Genomic DNA, 19,145 nt, shown 5'->3' on the forward strand with positions numbered 1-19,145 from the left:
TAGATAATTAAAAATTATTAATATTCTTTAAAGTGGAAGTTCTTTAAAATTCTTTAAAATGGAAGAAAATTTTTTTTTTTTAATAATATGGAACAACTTAAGATTAAAAAAAAAAGTTACGATAAATTCGATTATATTTGTTATAAAAAAAGAAAATAAAGTAAATATGTTAAAAAATCGAGACATTTAGCTATTTTATAAAATGTATAGTTATTCAATTTTTTTTTAGTAAAAAAATTTTAGTATCAATAAAAATAATTTGGATCTTTCATTTATATGTATTATCTTGAAAAGTATCGGTTTTTATTGTACTTTCAAGTTTTTTTTTTATGGATTTTAAGTAATGGATTTGCGTAATCACAGTTGTTTACGTGAAAAAATTCATTTTCACAGACCACATTTTCGGTATTATTGAAATAATAATTATTATTACTTTTCTGTAATATATTAAATTTTAAGAAACGAGATAATTGTATTGTAATAGGGAAATGATTTTCAATTTAAATTTATATCAAAATTTTTAAATTACAAAAAATATTTAATTAATATTATTAAACTATATATTAATTATATTAATTATTATTATATTATTAATATTATTATTAGTAATATTTAATAATTAATTATTTAATAATTATTACTACTAATAATATGAAAAAGTAAAAACAAGAGAATTATGAAAAATTAGAAAAAAATTAATTCAATTTAAAATTGAAAAGCACCAATTTCATTTTTTTTCTCTGGCATAAATATAAATTTTATCGTAGAATAAAATCAAGTTCCCATGTAAGGTTAATTTTCAAATATATGATAATGTTATCGATGTAGACATGCATTTTTTTTTTTTTTTTTTAATCGCACATAAATCTAAACTAGATTAAATGTTCCTGTGAATAATTATTATAATACACGTATTTTACTAAATGATTGTCGACTCCATGCCAACAATAATTGTGCAAGAAATTCTACTTTCTTCTATAGATAAAAAATTCTAAAATTTTCTCACAATTATATATTAATAATATTGTGAGTCAAAAAATCTATGTTTGGAATTCAATAAAATTGGAGCGTTTTTTTGTTTGTATCAAATTATTTGGAATTGCGATAATTTAAAACCTTTTTCATAGGCGAATTGCACTCTTATTTTGTTTTTTTAAACAAAGAAAGAAAATTAGAGAAATGTACAATAATTATTTTTTGAGTCTCCAAATATTTGAAAATATTCAAAAAAAAAAAAATATTTCAAGACTTTTTTCATACGTACGTCAATCCATTTGTTTTTTTTTTTTTTTTGTCTTATAATCGAACTTTAAGATCTTCCATTCTTTGTTTTATTCGTCGACGCATTTCTTTGTATCTAAAAATAAAAAATTAATTAATTTTTTTGCAAAATTAAAATATTTTACTAAACATAAAACAAAATTATTTTTTTAAACAAATTTTTTATTTCTTTTTATTGTAAAATGATAATTATTTGAAAAATTAGCCTAAAAAAGGGGGAAACTTACTTTTCTTTAAGAAGCAAAATATGTCTTTCTTCCTCATGATGATAACGTTGTAAAATTCCTTGACACTCGGCGAGAGATAAATTCAAAAATTGTGCAACATCGGAACTTATTTCAGGTGTTGAGAGTTTATCGACAAGAAAAAGGCGGGCAATATTTTCATGAGGTCCCAAAACAACTCTTACTTCCAATGGATATTCTTCGTCACGCAGTCTTCGTTGTTCTAAAATAAAATTTCAATTTTTAAACAAATAAAAAAGAAATTCCAAGTTTTCAAAAAAAAAAATAATTTTTGATTTTCTTAAAATATTTCTTTCGAGAATGAAAACAATAAATCTCACCTCCATTATCACGAATGACAAAGAGAGCAAAATTATCAGGTTTAGCATCGACCTTGTATTTGTCAAGCATCAAATTAATAACTTCCTGAGAGCTTACGAGACTAGTGACCCAAACGGACATTTGTGATCCATGTGGTGGTGTAAAAAAACTTGTTTCACGATTATAAAAATGTCCATTAATCGAACAACGTCGTCGCAATCGATTACGCGATTGACGTCTTCCTCCGGGTCGACGTCTTATTGCTGTCGATCCTTGTTTTCGACGCAAAACAACGCCGTCCAACTGAAAATAACAATTGAAAAAAAATTGCTTATTTAACTATTTTAATAAATGAATTCAAATTTTGTAAATTGTTCCGTAATCTTATATTTAACGTTAAAAATAATAAATCAATTATTAATTCTTTTAAAAAAAATTAATTTTTGTAACTATGTATGATAGATAAAATAAATTTAAACAAGAACCTCTAATCCACTGTCAGTTGACATGGTCATATTATCATCGTCACGAAATTGAAGTGAATTCACCGAATCGGTATCGCTGTCGTTTCGATGCCTCTGTAAACAATCGGGACCTGACATTGATCGATTTAATCCCTTTTCTATCCAACTTTCATCACTGTCAATCGATCTATTACTAGCTATACTTTTGTCTAAACTATCAAAATATTCGACTTGACGTAGTGTGCCATTTTTATTTGGTGTTCCATGATAAATTGGCGTATCAGTACTGGAAGAACTATCACCAACACTATGAGTTGGTGTACTGCTAATACTACTTTCACTTCCTTTATCCAATTTATGATTTGGACTATTTGTTATCGAACCATTTTTCACGTGTGTTTCATTATTTGAACGAGCAATTTGCGGCGATGTTATTTCATTACTGGAATGTGAACTTATTGATGGTAAACTTTCAGGCATTGTTTGATAAAGTTTATTACCCTCCTCCACTTTTCGTTCCACCTGAAAAATATTTCAATTTTCTTAATTAATTTTCATTTTTAAAAAATTATTTTTTTAATTGACATAAAATTTACCTGAAGAAGTTCATCGAGTTCGTCCCATTCTGAAGTTTTAACTTCCAATTTCATGGGTAGAGTTAAACTTTTTAAATGATCAGGAGATGGTGGAACTGATTCTGATTCACTTTCCAAATTATTTTCAACTGTTGACAAATTCTTTGTTGTGTCTATTATTTCACCTTTATCAACTTCCTAAATTGAAGGAAAAAATTTATTAACTAATCAATTGTTATGAAATAATATTTTAATAATTTATAAATATTAAATATTCATAGAAAGTTAAAAACAAAATTTTTTTTTCCTTTAAAAACATAAAATCTCTATTGAATTTAATTAGAGAAAAATGAAAAATACAAACATCAGCAACACTTCGTCTACAGGAATTTCTATGTCTAGCAGTGACAACCGTTCGTTGATCGTCATCTTCCTTTAAGTGAATAACACCTCGTACACCCCAATAAATTCTTAATGCTCCTTCCAAAATTAATCGTCCATTCACCTATTAAATATAAATTATTTATTATTTTATCAGGGTTTTTTTTTCTTTTTTATCAAATGTGAATTCTATTTTTAAAAAAATTGTAATAAATGAAAATTTGATCGAATGAAAATTATCTTAAACAAACATTTATTTATTTATTAAACAAATATTTAAATATTGTATAAAAAACATTTCAAATTCTTTAAAAAAAAAAAAAAATCAATTACACATTTTCAAAAGTTTTAATGAAATTCTTTTTAAAAATTCCATAATTTTCAAAACTTACAAAAAAATTTTACGAATTTCAATTACTTACAATTCTTTTAATTCAATATATTCGAAAATTCTATTATTTTCAAAATTACAATTTAAATTATAATAATAATAATTTATTTCATTGCATGTCCTTTTCATGGACCTTTACAATTTCCTTTAAATCCTCCTCCTGCCTTACAATTTAAATTATTGTTATTTAAAAAAAACTTAATTATTTCATAATTTTGAATAAATTCTTCGATAATTGAATTATTTTTGAAATTTTTAGTTTAAAATCTGTAAAATAGTAGAAAAAGGTCAAAACTTTTAATAGCAATTCTTTTAAAATTGATTTATTTCTATTAAATCCATATATTTATATTATTTACAAATAAAAAAAGTTGACTAAAACTCTTTGCAAATTTTATCATTTTCAAAAAATTCAATAAACTTCTTCAATAATTTAATTTTAAGCAATAACAAACTTAAAATTATTGCTTTTAGCACATTAATTTTAAATTCCAGAATTTATTTGTAAAAAAGTTAAATTATAAATTTTTCAAAAATTCCATTATATTAATAAAAACTTTGATTGCAGCTCTTCGAGATATTAATAATTTTCAAATATGTACATCGAAAATAACATTTTTACAAAAAATTTGTATCTATAAAATTTTTTATTACTTTCAAATATTTTCTAAATTTTCAATTGTAAATCTTTTATAATTTAGTGATTAACAAAAAATTAATAATAATTTATACTCAATTATTATAAAAAATTTGTAAGAAAAAAAAAATCTTCAGCCATTGAAATTTACTATTTTCAATTTCAAATCTTTTGAAATTCAATTAATTCTAAAAATCTTAATAGGAACTACTCCAAAATTTAAGTATTTATAAATTTTTATCTAAAATTCTTCGCCAAATTAATCATTTTTAATAATTTTAATAGTTTTTTAAAAAATTAATTATTTACAAAAATTTTTAATCCAAAATTTCCTAAAATTTCATCATTGACTGAAATTTGTATTAAAAAAATTCAAAAGTATAAATTTACAAAGAATTTCAATTTAAAATGGCCTGAAATTCAATTTTTTCCGAAAAAAAAAATAAATGTTAATTTTAAAAAATTTAATTATTTTGATAGATTTTGAAAAATTTCGTACATTTTTGTATGCTAATAATTGTAAAAAAAAAAAAATTAGTCGATTTGTTGTTGGAAATCAAAAAAAATAAAATCAGAAAGAAATTTGAAAAATGAATATTCTTCAACATTAGATAATTATTTCATTATTTTAATATTTATTTCCTAAAAAACGAAATAAATTAATTAAAATACCTCTCGGCTTCGGATTCCTCCACTTTTTCCTTCATAATATTGATTAAAAACTTTTAGTTTCGATTCCAAATGCGATCTAAAATATAAAAAATAATTTCCCAAAAATTTGATTAAGATAAGAAATTAAATTTTTAATTGTAAATAGATATTTTTATGTAATATTTAAATCTCGAAAAAATATTGAACAAATTTTTTTAAAAATAAAATATATACAATTAATTTACATAAAATAATAAAATGCACTATAACATTTTTAAGATTAAAATCTAGAATATTTTTTATTTATTTTTTTTTAACAAATTATTTAATTTCTTTCAACAACTTCTATTAATTTTACTTTTATTTAACAAGTGATTAAAAAAGTCGATTTTTTGGGGGGTAAAAGGAGAGAAAAAAAAATTATAGCTTTTAAAAAAATTACCTTGGCAATGTCGAGCGAAGTTCTTTTTTTCCAAAACTAGTATGAGATTCAACTCGTGTACCATGACCAAATAATTGAGGACCAAAAAGCGCTCCATAACAAGGGACATGACAATACGGAACACCTTTATGCTAGTAAAAAAATATTAATAATTTTTAAAAAATTGTACAGAATAAAAACTTATTCATAAACGAAAAATTACGAAAGAATAAAATGTATAATAATAATAATAATTTAAAGTATTAATAATAATTATTAATAATTAATAAAAATAATAATTATAATTAATCTTTAATTTAAAAATAATGATATAGAAAGAAAAAAAAATATACATTTTTAAAACATCTATTTTATTTATTTTACTAACATCTATTCCATTTAAATAAGATCGTAAAAAAAATCTTTTAATTTCGCCCACAGAATAAAATTCAAAAATAACAATTAATTACCTCTGCATGCTGTCCTGGATTTAATCGTTTTCCACACTCCTCACATCGTAAACACTCGGGATGCCAATCGTATCCCAATGATTGTTTACGTTCCGCTGAAATTACATTTTTATTTTCTTAAACATATTTTCCCCCCTCAATTGAATGTTATCATAAACTTACTGTTTTATATACAATTAATTATATTTAATATAATATTCCAATAAAATATTTTTATTACCGATATATCTAGCATTGAAATGATATATTCGACACTCAGACAATAATATTCAAAAAGCAAAATGTATAAAATTGCAGAAATTTTGACATTCCGAAACGTCAAAAAAAAAGATAACCTAGAAAATAGTACATTGACCTGAATTTTTCAAACATTGTTGCATATTTAATTAATAAAAAAAAAGAAATAATAATAATCGAAAGAAATGTTGTCAAATGAAAATTTAATTTAATAGATTTGTTAAAATAATAACAAAGAATTGTATTTTTATAATTAAAAGAAAATGGATGGCAATTACTAACCAAAGTAAACGGGTTTTCCACATTTGTGGCACTTCCACATGCTGATAAAATTATTTTTATACTAAAAAACATTCGTTTTAATTAATTTTTTTAATTTACACATTCACTGATTTGTTCGAAAAAAAATTCTATTCATAAAATAGTCATACACACACACAAACAATCACAAAAGAAAAAAGAATGATTATAAAGATCTTTTTGATTGATAAAAGAATTCACTGAGTGCAATGAGCATGCGCGAAATGTAGAATTTCCAAAGTATGACACAAGGACAATGCGCATACTTCACAACAATTGCGCTCATTGGTCACTTTTGGCGCACGAAACTATAAAATCTCCATATATTAAATATAATGAAAATTAAATTTACAACCTGATAATAATTTTTTTCAAATGAATTTCTAAAAGGTAATGTATTTTTATTTCGTTAATTTTGAAATATTAAAAAAATTAGATAACATTATTTAAAAATATTTCCCCAATTTTTGCGCTTTTAATTGAAAAAAATTAACAATTACTTTACATTTTAAAAGAATTTTTATTTATTCATTATCACAGTAAACTTACAGTACTAAAAATTGAAAGTACATTTTCATGGATTCTTATGCTTCCGAAAATTAAGTGAAATAAAAAAAAATTGTTTTATTAAAGAAAAAAGTAATTATTAAAAATTTATACCTAATTTTTTTTTTTTTTTGTATAAATTATTAAAGAAAATTGGAAGAGAACTTAATTTAAACAATGTCTACTAAATAAAATTTCTAGTTTTTTTTTACTTATACGTTAATGTTAATATATATATATATAAACGATATAAGATTTATTAAGTAATTGTTATACATTGATGCAAAAAGTTTTCAAATTATGAATTACTTTTTTCATATTTATTTAAAAAAAAAACGTTTTTGTCATCGAATTTTCATTTCAGTATAAAAATTATTTTAATATTTGATCTATATTTTGATCGAAAAGTTATTTTCGCATTTCGCGTTATTGCGAATTTGTTTCTTTAGATGTTTTATCATTGAATTCATTAATTCTCCTGCAGTACTCTTCGACCTGTAAAAAATAATTTGTTTCATTAAATATTCTAAATTAAAGTAAATTAAAGTGAAAAAAAAAAGTTTTTTCTTTTTTTTTTATTATATTATTAAAAGGTAAAAATATTTGAAAATATTACGTCGCATTTTTTTGTTGCTTCTTTGCTGGAACACAAATAACTAATACCCCAAGTGCAATCTTTATTACCTTCAATGATATCGCGCCTTTCTCTATGTTTATCGACTAACATCAAATATTCATTTTTTGAACAAAGGGCAAGTTTACTACAAATTTTTGGCGATTCCTCATAATTATTCATTATATTAATCATACTTGGTTCGTATATTTCCATCATCATCGTACACTGGAAATTAAAATATTTTTAATAAATTTAAAGAAAATAACAACAACAAAAATAAATAATTTAATATTTACTCACTTTATGTTCATGAACTGGTGATAAATATTTACAAACTTTGGAAATAATTGCCTCAATCTCATCAACGTCTTTTGTATCGCCAACTTTTTTGTAAATGTGCGATTCAATATCCATACATAGAGCACATTCGCTAACTGATTCTAAAAGAAAAATATTCCATTTAATTTCTCAAATTTTTTCTTAAAAAAAAAAAATTTCGACAAAAATTACTTTTAATTCATTAAACATTTAAGAATAAAAAATGAGGAAATAAAAAAATAGAGAAAAGCATCAGATAAAAGAATTTAATGAAAAACGTAATTTTTGTTATAGAAATAAAATTCTTTAAAAAACTAAAAATAATTGAATAAAATTTATTTTACTTTTAAAATCTTGCATAGTCGTATTGCAAAGGCTAATCATTGAACAAACTTCCTTGGGACTAACGTCTTTTGATAAAAGATCAATTACAACTTCCGCATAATCATCAACAAATTGATTACATTCCTTGGATACTGTTTTTGGCAAATGATTACAAATCACATGTACAACGTGTTCAATTTCTTCTTTTGTTTTTTTATTACTCAATGCTTTCTCCAAGTATTGCATAATAAATTCACAAATTACACATTCGGTGTCATCTTTCAATGATTTCTTTACAGTTGGATGTAATGAAAAATTGGGAATTTCATTTGTAACTAAAGAAAATGAAATGAATGATGTTTTTTATTTTATTAATATTATATTTTTATTTTATTTTCTAAATTTTTAATCGATTAATATTAATATTAAAAAATTTTTAATACAAATAAAAATTAAATAATTGATAATAAACTAAATAAATAAGAAAATAAAATGAAAATTCGATTTAAATTGAAATTAATTAAATTAAGGTAAGATTTTTGTACTCACTGATTTCTCCATTTTTATCAACTGGATAAGAATTAATGACAGTATCAATTGTTGGACCAACGTGTTTTTGAGGATCGCATAATTTAATAGAGGTGCAAACTTCTTGTGGTGTAAGATCAGCGAGTAACATTTCAATAAGTTCACGACTATATCCCTTAACTAAATCATTGCATTCTTCAACTAAACTCTTTGGTAAATGAGTACACAATCTACTTAATTGATATTCAATATTAGCCTGCAAACAAAAATTAATTTGATTTTAATTTTGTTTCAACAATTATTATAAAATTTATAATTATAATAATATAATAATAATAATACAATTAAATTGAATATAATTCAATTTTCTTGAATTGAAAAAGAAAAATACAAAATATTATGTAGTTTTCTCACCTCAGTTTTATTATTTTTAATAGTATTGTAAATTTGTTCCAAAGCAAGTAAACAAAGTGGACAACTTGGTTTGTCATTAACTTCAGTTTTTATTATCATTTCAGATGGAATTTTTTCCCAAAATTCCAATTGTTTTTGTGAGGGACAGACGTTAATCATTGGACATATCTATAAATAGAAAAAATCGAAAAAAAATGTTATTTTTTTTAATATTACGTTTTTTTGTATGTAAATTGTAATGAACTATTTTTCAAAATTATTCTAAAATAAAACATTTAAATTAAAATCATCATAAGAGTAAAAAAAAATATTATTTACTTTTACTGGATCGATTTCTTGAACGAGAATTGCTATAACAGCGTCGCCGTAAGCGTTGATAAATTCATCACATGTATCTTTGACTGACGATGGTAATTTTATGCAAACTTTGTCAAAAACTTGCTTCACTTCCTCCTTAAAAAAAAAAAAAAAAAAAATGTACATAGGATATATTAATTTAATAAAAAATATTGTCATTCAAATTAATAAAAATGAAATTCACATAAATTGAAAATTCAATTTTTTAAAAATATTTTTATTATTTAAATATATTTAATTTTATTAATTATTAATGAAAAAAATTTAATTTATTTTCTTATTTTAATTTAAAAAGAAAATTAATTTCTTAATTAAAAATCTATAGATTATTTGTTTTAAATTTTATTTTAAAAAATAATTTAATTAAAAAAATAAATTACCTCGGTTTTTGGAGTCGTGAGAACTTCTTGCACGTAATGTATAAGCATCTCGCAAAAAGCACAAGTTGTTTTGCCTTCAACGTCCATTCGTGGTGATAAAATACTAGAAAATGACAAATGTCTCTCAATTGGCAATTGCATTTCTTCAGCTTCTGAGTGATGTTGATTTTGGACAAATTTCTCAGCAATTATTCTCGTTGTTTCAGGCAAAAGAGGTGCAATTGGTCCATTCTAAAATTGATTATATATATATATATTTTTTTATTTATAAAATTAATTTTTATTTTTCAATTTTTAAATACTCACATAAACACTTTTATCGGGCATTGGACAAATTCCAGCTATTAAACAAACTTCATTGCCATTTAATTTTGACGTTAGGAAAGAATAAATTTCAGGATAATATTGATCAACAATTGATTTACACTGAAAAGAAATAAAATAATATTTTGTAAATACTAAAAAAAAAGAAATATTTTTTACAAATTCTATATGTAAAACATAATAAGACTAAAAAATACTAAATACTTAATAACAAAATTTACTAAATAATTTTAAACATTTTTTTAACTTACTTCAGGAGCAAATGAATGGGTCTGTTTGCAAAGTCCATCGAGAACCGTTTTAAATTCAGCCTCAGTTGTATTTGCAACCAAAAGTTCTTTTAAATGTGTAACTAATTGTTCGCACAATTTGCAAGGCAAATCATCGCCGATTTCAACCATTCCAACACTGGACAATGGACGAATTTCAACTTCCAAATTCTATTTTTGAAATTAAAAAAAAAAAATTATATATAATTTAAAAAATATATATTTATTTTTACAAATAGTTTAATTTTAATTAATTTAAAATAAAATTCTAACAAATATATTTTTATAATTTAAATTAAATGTTAACAGAATTTTTATGCTTTGTGTGTCAGAAAAATATATATCTATATAATTAAATCAATTACCTTCTCGTCATCGTGTTTGTGGAATTTACTGCTACATTGTCCGGAGAGATGACAAATATTTTGAGCTTTCAAATTATTTTGCAAATGATCGTAAATAGTTTCAAAATGCATTAAAACAATTGATGAGCATGCATCTGAAAATGAACTGAATTGTCCGCAAATATTAAGTAAATGTTGAAGGAAATTATCGCGTGACGTTGTGTGAAATTTATTTTCCATATGAGTTGCAATTGTAAAGCATTTTGAACATTCGTTTGGATCAAGTTCATCATCACCAAATGGCCTCTTCTCTACCTTTAATTTCAATAATATAGAAATAAAAATTATGCAAAAATTGACAAAAATAAATATTTTAATATGAAATTATTAAAAATTCGTTGCCAACTAAGTTTAAAGAAAATTTTACTATATTTTGGAAATTAGAATGTAAACTTTTTTTTCGAATAGTCTGCAACAGTTTTTTTTTTTTTTTTTTTTTTGGATAAAATATGTAAAAATAAAACGTTTATTTGCCTTTGTTTCGGTATTGGCTTCTTTATATTCAAGTAGCAATTGATCAATATGAGCCGAATTACAAAGACCAGCGACTGAGCAAACAACTGATGGATCCATTTGTGATGCCAATGTTTCAACAAGATCGGGAACAAATTCATCGGCAAGTTTAATGCATTCCTTTACAATTGGCTTGATGTGAATTAATTTACAACTACCCTCAAAAACATCTTTTAAATCTTGTTGTGTTTGATTGCTTTCCAATTGATCACGTGCCTGCGTAACCATATCCTTACAAATACCACAAACACTGTCATTATCCTCAGGTACTTTCATGTGTATCCATTCTTTTTGTATACAATGTTTCGTCGCTCTACATCCTGCCGAAGTCCTGTGAAAAAAAAAATTCCAAAATTACTATTTCTCTATTATTTAATATTTTACGTCCAAAAGTGGTGAAAATATACAAATTAATAAAAATTGTTACTGAAAATTTTGAAGTAAATTTCTAATATAAAAATAATTTTCATTTATTTTTTTTTAATTTAATCGAAATTTTTTAAATTAAAAAAAAAAAAAAAAATTGTTTATTAAATTCAAAAAACGTACGTGAGATTCTGACACCAATAAGAAGGTCCCCATGTGCAAGCCTTTGCACCCAAAAGATGAGGTGTCTCTTGTCCCTCAGCTTTGATTATCACTGCTGCCGATGAGACTGAAAAAATATATTTTTTTTTTTCTCAAAATTTTGAACTTTTTTTATTATTTTAAAAATTTAATCGAAACTAAAAATATAAAATAACCAATGAAGGATATAATTAAAATATTACCTTCGAAAAAAATAAAAATTCAGTCATTTGGTGAAAATGAGATAATTTATTTACATTTACTGCATTTGACCCTATTTCTGAGTATTAAAAATAGTTTAATCTTATTATTCTTAATTCAATTACGTAAACATATTATGATAATTTATTATTCCTCCAGAAACTACTACATAGAAAAAAATTAATGATAAAAATAAATTTATAATAAAGAAAAGGAGAAAATTAAAAAAAAAAAATAAAATAAAAATTCAAAATAAAAAAATGGATAAATTATTTAGAAAAGGAAAAAAAAATTATATAAATTTAAAAAGTTATTAATGGCATTTTTTTTTGCGCACAACTTCTAAAAGAATGTTCTTTATAAATACTTAAAATGAAATATAATACTACCTAATTGATAAATAATCTTTTTTTTTTTTCATACAAGAGATTTGTCATTCTTAAAGAGTGAATTTCAAAATATTCTCATGTTTCAAGAATCTACTTCCCCTTATCAATAACTCGTGTGTTATCAAGTATTATACTCCCCTTTCCGTGTATGTGCATCCAACAAAAGACTTTGTTTTGAAAATTAACAAGTTCCTCTTTTTGAAAATTACATTATACGATTTTTTTTTATTTTTAATTCTAAAATATTATTTACCTCAGAATAATATTTGTATTCATAGAAATAATAAATTTAAAAAAAAAGTGGTTTTTTTTATCTAAAATGACCTATAAACATAATATGTATATAAAGAAAAAAAAATTAGAGCTACAAAAGTTTTAAAAATAGTTCACTTTTAAACGTAGTTTCATTCTATATTTTTAAAGATGTGATAACTTACAAGAACTTTGGACTTTCTCGCAATCCTCGATGAATAAACTATATTATTTATTATCGAAAGTAAAAGTTGCATGAGAAATAAAAAAAATTAATATTATAAACAATTGATTTAACTATTTTACAAAATTAATTCGACATTTGTATGAAAATTAAATATTTTTTACTTATATTTAAAAAATTTTTTTGCTAAAATATAAATTTGGTTAGTTTAGAAATTGAAAAATAAATAATTAAATATTATTCTTAATATGCCTTTTTTGTGATTAGTCATGAAAGTAATTTTTAAAAAACTTTAAAATGACGAAATTTCTTCATCTGGTAACAATGAAGAGTTACTTGAATTTCTGAGAAACAGAGAAAACAAGTTACTTTTTTCTGAATCATCTAACCACAGGTTATAATATATGCTCAGTACTTCCGGGGACGAATCCAGTTAATAAATAAATTATAGAAAAAAAAATAATAAAATAAAAAATTCTCGAAACTCTAATATTAATTATTACAAGTTGCATAATTTTCTAGAAGAAAAAAAAAATTATAAAACAAATGATCATGGAAATCAGAAAGATTTGCTAAATTGATTAATACAAATCGTTCATAAATTCAGTGATTTCTCACCGGAAACTACTGAAGAATGCAAGTATTTATGTAGTTCATTAATGAGCTTTTGTTTAAAACAAAGGAAATACAAAACAAAAATAGTGCAACTAAATCTTAGGTTATAGTAAAGGGGCAAACAAACGAAAAAAAAACTCACCAGCTATAATCGCGAATAACGCGATTAGAATCTCCTTCATTTTTTTTCCACAAGCACACAGGGATTTTCTTTTAATGGAAAAAAAGTATTCAAAACAAGACGTAGTATGTTCTTTTTCAATCGAATCAGTCAAAGAATCACCAAAGAATGACGTAGTATTTAAGTAGATTGACAGATGAATGCAAATGTCGATAATACAGATGTTTACTTAAACTCGAATGGTAACATAATTGAATGTCGATAAAACAGATTTTTCGAAAGCGCATCTCGAATGATAACAATTATTTCGTTTTCAGTCTCAGTCGGTTCAACAATATGAACAAGATCAAACAAGATTGAACGTTTCTTTTAGAATTTATTCTTTATTTTCTCCATAAAAATCATAAAAATGATTATTTTTCACAACTATTGGTTATGGTAAATTCTTTATATTTTTGTATAAACTAATATTTCTACTAATTATTTAGTTATACAAATAACTATCAATCCTATCAATTAAATTACATTCGTTTTTAGGTTATGTGAAAATTGAAAAAAATTTCGGTTATAACTTTTAATTTATTTTCAGTTAAATTTTTACTGATAATTATTTAATTTAATAACAATTTGGCTTTCAAAATACAACTACTTTTTCATATATTAGTGCTGCAATATAAATATATATATAAAATTTATTATATATTTTTACTATATTTAAAATTTAAAAATCATATTTGAAAATATAATTTCGTATTATTTTAAAATTATTTACTTTTCTAGAATAATTTTGTTGATTTATCGATTTTTATTTAATTAAACTTGTATAGTAAATTAATTTTAAAATAATCGAATTTCAAATTTAAAATAATTATTAATTTTAAATATTTATGTGAATTTATTTTAATTTAAAATTTTGTAAAACAATTTAATTTTTTAGTACTTCAAGAGAAGTACTAAATTTATATATATTTATTTTTATAAATATTTAAATTATTCATCAAATTATATTTTTTAAAAATTACAATCTCATCAGTCAATTATCCTTTTAACTATTTTTAACTGTTAAATTTTTTTTCAATTCATTTTTATTATGGATTTTGCCAAAAAATTGCAAAAAAAAAAAAAAAACGTTTCTCCTTACAGCTCAACAGAAAAATTAAAATACTACGAGAAATTTATAGAATATTTTATAAAATAATTGACAAAAATGTATCAATATTAGATACACATTACAATACAGGACATTCCAAAAATCTATAAAGTAACAAAAGTTTCTAAAAAAAAAAAAAAAAAAAAAAATATTCGGCAAAGACTTTGACATATATGGAATATAAATGAAGTGACCCTGAAAGGTTAAAAATTCAAATACTCATTTTTACTTTTTTAAAAATATAACATATTGAAGGTGAAATTTTAGAAATATATATATATATATGTGTGCTCGTGATTTCGGATGATCCAGCTCATTGTTGTTCATTATATGTCTCCTCTACTTCTATATATATGTCTAATAATCACAAACGCAAGGGACAGTGCCGCAAATGAGTGCGTCGACAGTCAGGAAAAAGCAGGAAGAAGCTCTCGAGCAGTGATTTGCAGCATTTGTTGTTTATATCATAGAGAGAGAGAGAGAGAAGGAAAAAAAAAGAAATATACATATATTCAATTTCTTCGCGCAATTAATCATTTTCTCCAAAAGTTAAAATAATCAAATGTTTGGGTAAATATAAAAAAAATTTATTATTATAATTATATTATTATTATTATTATTATTATTATTATTATTATTATTATTATATTAAAAATTAACATTTTTAATAAACAAAGCTGAAGTACGCAACGTTTATGATAAACGAATTTTAAAGAAATAATTTTTTAAAATGAAAAATTCTATAATTTTTTGCCTAAAAAATATTTATTGTATTTTTCATTAATCAACAAATTGTAAAAAAATATTTTTTAGGCAATTAATTAAAGAATTTTTCATTTTAAAAAATTATTTCTTTAAAAATCGTTTATCATAAACGTTGCGTACTTCAGCTTTGTTTTAATAATCCATGAAGAATTATAAAGATAATATAATTAAAAAAGCAAAGAAAGTTTAAAAAAAAAAAATACAGAAAATTTTTTTCTATATACTTAAAAGAAACTTATTTTATATATCTTGAAAAAACTGTTGCAAAATAGGTTCAATTTATAAATTATTATTTTTATTTCCTTATTTAAAAAAAAAAAATAATAATTTTTTCCGACTTTTTTTTCGAAAATATACGACTTTTTTCGAGTTAATAATTATTATTATTATAATTATTAACATTATTTTTAAACAAAATACGCCTTTTTTAGTGTACCATGCTGATATTCTTCAGGACTTTTTTTATTTCAATTATTTAACAAATTTTTAACTTAAATTCTTCTTTTAATTTATTATTTTTAATATATTTTAATGAGCTTCTTCATAAATTAAATTATTTTAAAAACTATTTTTAATTAAAAATTTTTTTTTTTAAAGAAATAATTTTTTGAAATGAAAAATTTTATAATTTTTTGCTTAAAAAATATTTTTTTTTATAATTTATTGATTAATGAAAACTAATTTTTTTGGGCGAAAAATTTTAGAATCTTTCATTTTTAAAAATTATTTCTTTAAAAAATCGTTTATCATTAAACGTTGTGTACTTCAGCTTTGTATTATTTTCAATTCTTTTTATAATATTCTTCAAAAATTAAATTATATCTGTAAATATTTTTTAATTAAAATCTTTTAAAATTCAATTTTTTTCTGTTATTTCTATAATAAATTCTTCAGCAACAGAAAAATTACTGAAAATTTCAATAAAAAATCACTTAAAAATTCAATTGTTCTCAAAAATCTGAATTGTAAATCTTTAAAAATTTAATTATTTTCAAAATAGGGTATTTTTAAATAATTTGATAAATTATTTTCAATTCTATCAAATTTAATTATTATAGTTTGAAATTTTACAAAATCTTTTGAAATTCAATTATTTCTAAAAATTTCAACTGTAACTTTTTCAAAATTCATTTATTTTTAAAAAATGTTATATTCAAATATTCAATAATTTAAAAAAGTTTCAAATAAAAACTCTGACATTAAATTGTTGTCTGAAATTTGAAAAAAAAAAAAACTATAGCAGTTTAAATTTACAGAAAATTTATTTCAAATTTCAAATCTTCTCCAATTTAATTATTAAAAAAGAAAAAATTTATTTAAAAATCTGTAAAAATTAATTATTCTCTAAAATTTTAGTGATAATTAAAATTAAAAAGTATGGAAAAATTTTAAATTCAAATAAATTGCTTAAATCAGATTTAAAAAATTTATGAAAATGAAACATTCACTGAAAAAAAATTCTAGTTAGAATAACCAGAATTCTAGTTAGAATAACCAGAATTCTGGTTAGGGTATATTTAACATTTTGATTCTGGTTAGGTTAACCAGAATTCTGGTTATTTTAACGAGAATTCTAGTTAATTCAACTAGAATTCTGGTTAACATAACTAGAAAGTAATGTTAAATATACCCTAACCAGAATTTTTTTTCAGTGTTAAGAATTTTTTTTTTTTAGAATATCCTACTTAATTAAAATTTTGAAAATTTGTCTCATTTCGATTCTAAAATATTGGATATAAATTTTCTTGATAATAATCTTGTAGAATTATTCTTATTAAGAAATTAATAAAATGAATTTAACATCTATTGACATTAGTTGTTTAAAGTAAAATATTTATTAACTAATTAAATTTAGTTAAACAATGTAGTTTAAATATTTTTGCAACATTTCTCAATCAACAATTTTAAATAAGAAAAAATTGAAATACAAAAATTTATTCATTATATTTTCCGAATAAAAAATATTTTCTTTTCAATCGTATAGTGAACTTGTGAATTTCACTGATGTATTTAGTAAAATTTGAAAATTACTACATTTTCATTAAAAAGTTTTCTTTTATTCCGCGTCAAAATAAAAGGATTTAAGTTAAAAATTTACCTCTAATGAAATTCTTTTTTTTCAGCTAAACAAAAGACAAAATTTGTTTTAGAATTTTATGAGCAATTTACAATAAAAAAAAGGAGATTTTTAAAGAAATAGAAAATAGAAAATTGTGTATACATATAATAGAATGTGGAAAATAAAAAGAAAAGCCTGATGGTTTGTATTCTTTTGTAAAAAGTAAACTTTGTTAGGTAAACAAGAATCGACCATCAGCGAACCAGAACGAGTTCATATAGGCAACCAAGGCAAAGGGGTGGTTTTGTTGATACCGGTGTGGTTGCGCGGTAGACAGAAATTCTCTCGCATCATCACCATTCTCAGATCACCTTGCTCCGTATATTTTCAGTCGACGATCGCGCGTTACTCATGAAAAACACACCTGTTCACTTTAAACAAAGTATATAATATAGTCGATTTTCGCTATCTTGACATCGACTGCCCTCATTGAAATCACGTAATAACGCGTTTTACATAAAACTACAAATCTTTTTTTTTTTTTACCGAAAACGAATTTATTATTTTTTGCTTTTAATTTAATTATTTTTTACTTAATTTCTTTTTTATTTAAACAATTTTTTAAAATGAAAATTATAAAAATAATCGAAGAATAATTAAATGTAAATATGCTGATGAGGAATATTGGAAAAAGTAACTTTTAAAATTGGCGCGTGCGAACAAATGACGCCTGTTGCTTACTTTTAACATATATATATAGTATAGATACTTGGAAAGAAACTTATTGAAATAGTTGAAGATTTTCCTTTTTGTTCGTAAACTCTTTGAAATAAGTGATTGATAAATTTTAATTTTTGCAAAAATTATTAATTTTTCATTTTATTGAAATAATATTAGGTGTTTTTTTTTTTTTTTAAATTAAAGAAAAATATTTAATTATTTTTGTCTGGAATATAATTTATTTTATTTTTTAATATTTTTAATTATACTCTTTTTTTGAAAAGCGTTTTATTAATTTAAAAAAAAAAATAATTTAAATTTATTTCAATAAACGCTGTTTTAGAATTTTTTTTTTATTAATTTCACTTTTTATAAAAGAATATTTTATTAAAAACTTTTTTAAATTCTATTTTTAAATTTTATTTCAGATTAAATTAAATTTTATTTTTTGTTTTGCAATTTTATTTCATTTTAATGAAAGGCGTTTTTTTAAAAACCTTAAATTTTTAACCACATATTTTTTTTTTTTTATTTAAATAGAAAATCACAAAAAAGCAACATAATTTCAGTTTTTCTCATTCCACGTGTTTGACATTTTTATATTATTATTATTATTTTTTTTTTTTGAATAATGTGAGAAGAGAGATGAAAAAAAAAATATCGTGGAACATCAGCGACATTTTATACATATGTATGTGTGCGTGTATAATAAGCCGAAGGATTAAAGTGATGACTTATATATAAAATATTTATAAAATAGAACACACACACAAAAT

General features: G+C 22.0%; 3 protein-coding genes across 6 annotated transcripts in view; 1 reads left to right on the plus strand and 2 right to left on the minus strand.

Annotated features, from left to right (window-relative positions):
• Positions 1-1,273: 1,273 nt before the first annotated feature.
• Positions 1,274-6,549, minus strand: LOC127283983 (ras association domain-containing protein 4). The gene is made up of 10 exons (XM_051309211.1): positions 6,336-6,549; positions 5,817-5,911; positions 5,368-5,498; positions 4,947-5,022; positions 3,230-3,370; positions 2,887-3,063; positions 2,312-2,812; positions 1,847-2,129; positions 1,509-1,728; positions 1,274-1,357 (listed from the first exon to the last, which is right to left on the minus strand). The coding sequence occupies exons 1-10, from the start codon at positions 6,373-6,375 to the stop codon at positions 1,297-1,299; spliced, it is 1,725 nt and encodes a 574-aa protein (XP_051165168.1). The 5' UTR covers positions 6,376-6,549; the 3' UTR covers positions 1,274-1,296.
• Positions 6,550-7,140: 591 nt separating this feature from the next.
• On the minus strand, positions 7,141-13,864 carry LOC127283929 (prosaposin). 2 transcript variants are annotated; one of them, XM_051309070.1, is made up of 14 exons: positions 13,697-13,864; positions 11,896-12,001; positions 11,308-11,677; positions 10,795-11,088; positions 10,412-10,600; positions 10,143-10,262; positions 9,837-10,067; positions 9,418-9,552; positions 9,100-9,267; positions 8,707-8,941; positions 8,178-8,492; positions 7,816-7,955; positions 7,584-7,740; positions 7,141-7,394 (listed from the first exon to the last, which is right to left on the minus strand). In XM_051309070.1, the coding sequence occupies exons 1-14, from the start codon at positions 13,734-13,736 to the stop codon at positions 7,369-7,371; spliced, it is 2,526 nt and encodes an 841-aa protein (XP_051165027.1). In that variant the 5' UTR covers positions 13,737-13,864; the 3' UTR covers positions 7,141-7,368. The 2 variants fall into 2 exon arrangements, with proteins under 2 accessions (XP_051165027.1, XP_051165026.1); XM_051309069.1 differs by having other exon boundaries at positions 7,516-7,740.
• Positions 13,865-15,252: 1,388 nt separating this feature from the next.
• The window catches only part of LOC127284020 (receptor-type guanylate cyclase gcy-23), a 34,210-nt gene continuing 30,317 nt past the window's right edge, over positions 15,253-19,145 (plus strand). For 2 of the 3 annotated variants that reach the window (XM_051309288.1, XM_051309289.1), the window contains exon 1: positions 18,024-18,148. Coding sequence is in view for 1 of the 3 variants with exons in the window: in XM_051309287.1 (XP_051165244.1) it covers positions 15,388-15,395 (8 nt within the window). In the remaining 2 variants the exon portion in view is untranslated. Of the gene's footprint in view, positions 15,396-18,023; positions 18,149-19,145 lie in introns of those variants that run through there. The other variant, XM_051309287.1, reaches the window with a different exon arrangement.

The sequence above is a fragment of the Leptopilina boulardi genome, unplaced genomic scaffold (genome assembly GCF_019393585.1).
Source record: "Leptopilina boulardi isolate dan_hultmark-lab unplaced genomic scaffold, ZJU_Lbou_2.1 LbouV2_316, whole genome shotgun sequence".
Taxonomy (NCBI): Eukaryota; Metazoa; Arthropoda; class Insecta; order Hymenoptera; family Figitidae; genus Leptopilina; species Leptopilina boulardi.

Coding starts and splice junctions, on each gene's coding strand:
- LOC127283983 (XM_051309211.1), bottom strand. CDS start 6,375: ATGTGGAAGTGCCACAAATGTGGAAAACCCGTTTACTTTG. Junction 5,499..5,816: donor ATCCAGGACAGCATGCAGAG/GTAATTAATTGT, acceptor TTTTTTTACTAG/CATAAAGGTGTTCCGTATTG. Junction 3,371..4,946: donor GAGGAATCCGAAGCCGAGAG/GTATTTTAATTA, acceptor TATATTTAATAG/GTGAATGGACGATTAATTTT.
- LOC127283929 (XM_051309069.1), bottom strand. CDS start 13,736: ATGAAGGAGATTCTAATCGCGTTATTCGCGATTATAGCTG. Junction 11,678..11,895: donor TATTGGTGTCAGAATCTCAC/GTACGTTTTTTG, acceptor TTTTTTTCACAG/GACTTCGGCAGGATGTAGAG. Junction 7,741..7,815: donor CACCAGTTCATGAACATAAA/GTGAGTAAATAT, acceptor TTTAATTTCCAG/TGTACGATGATGATGGAAAT.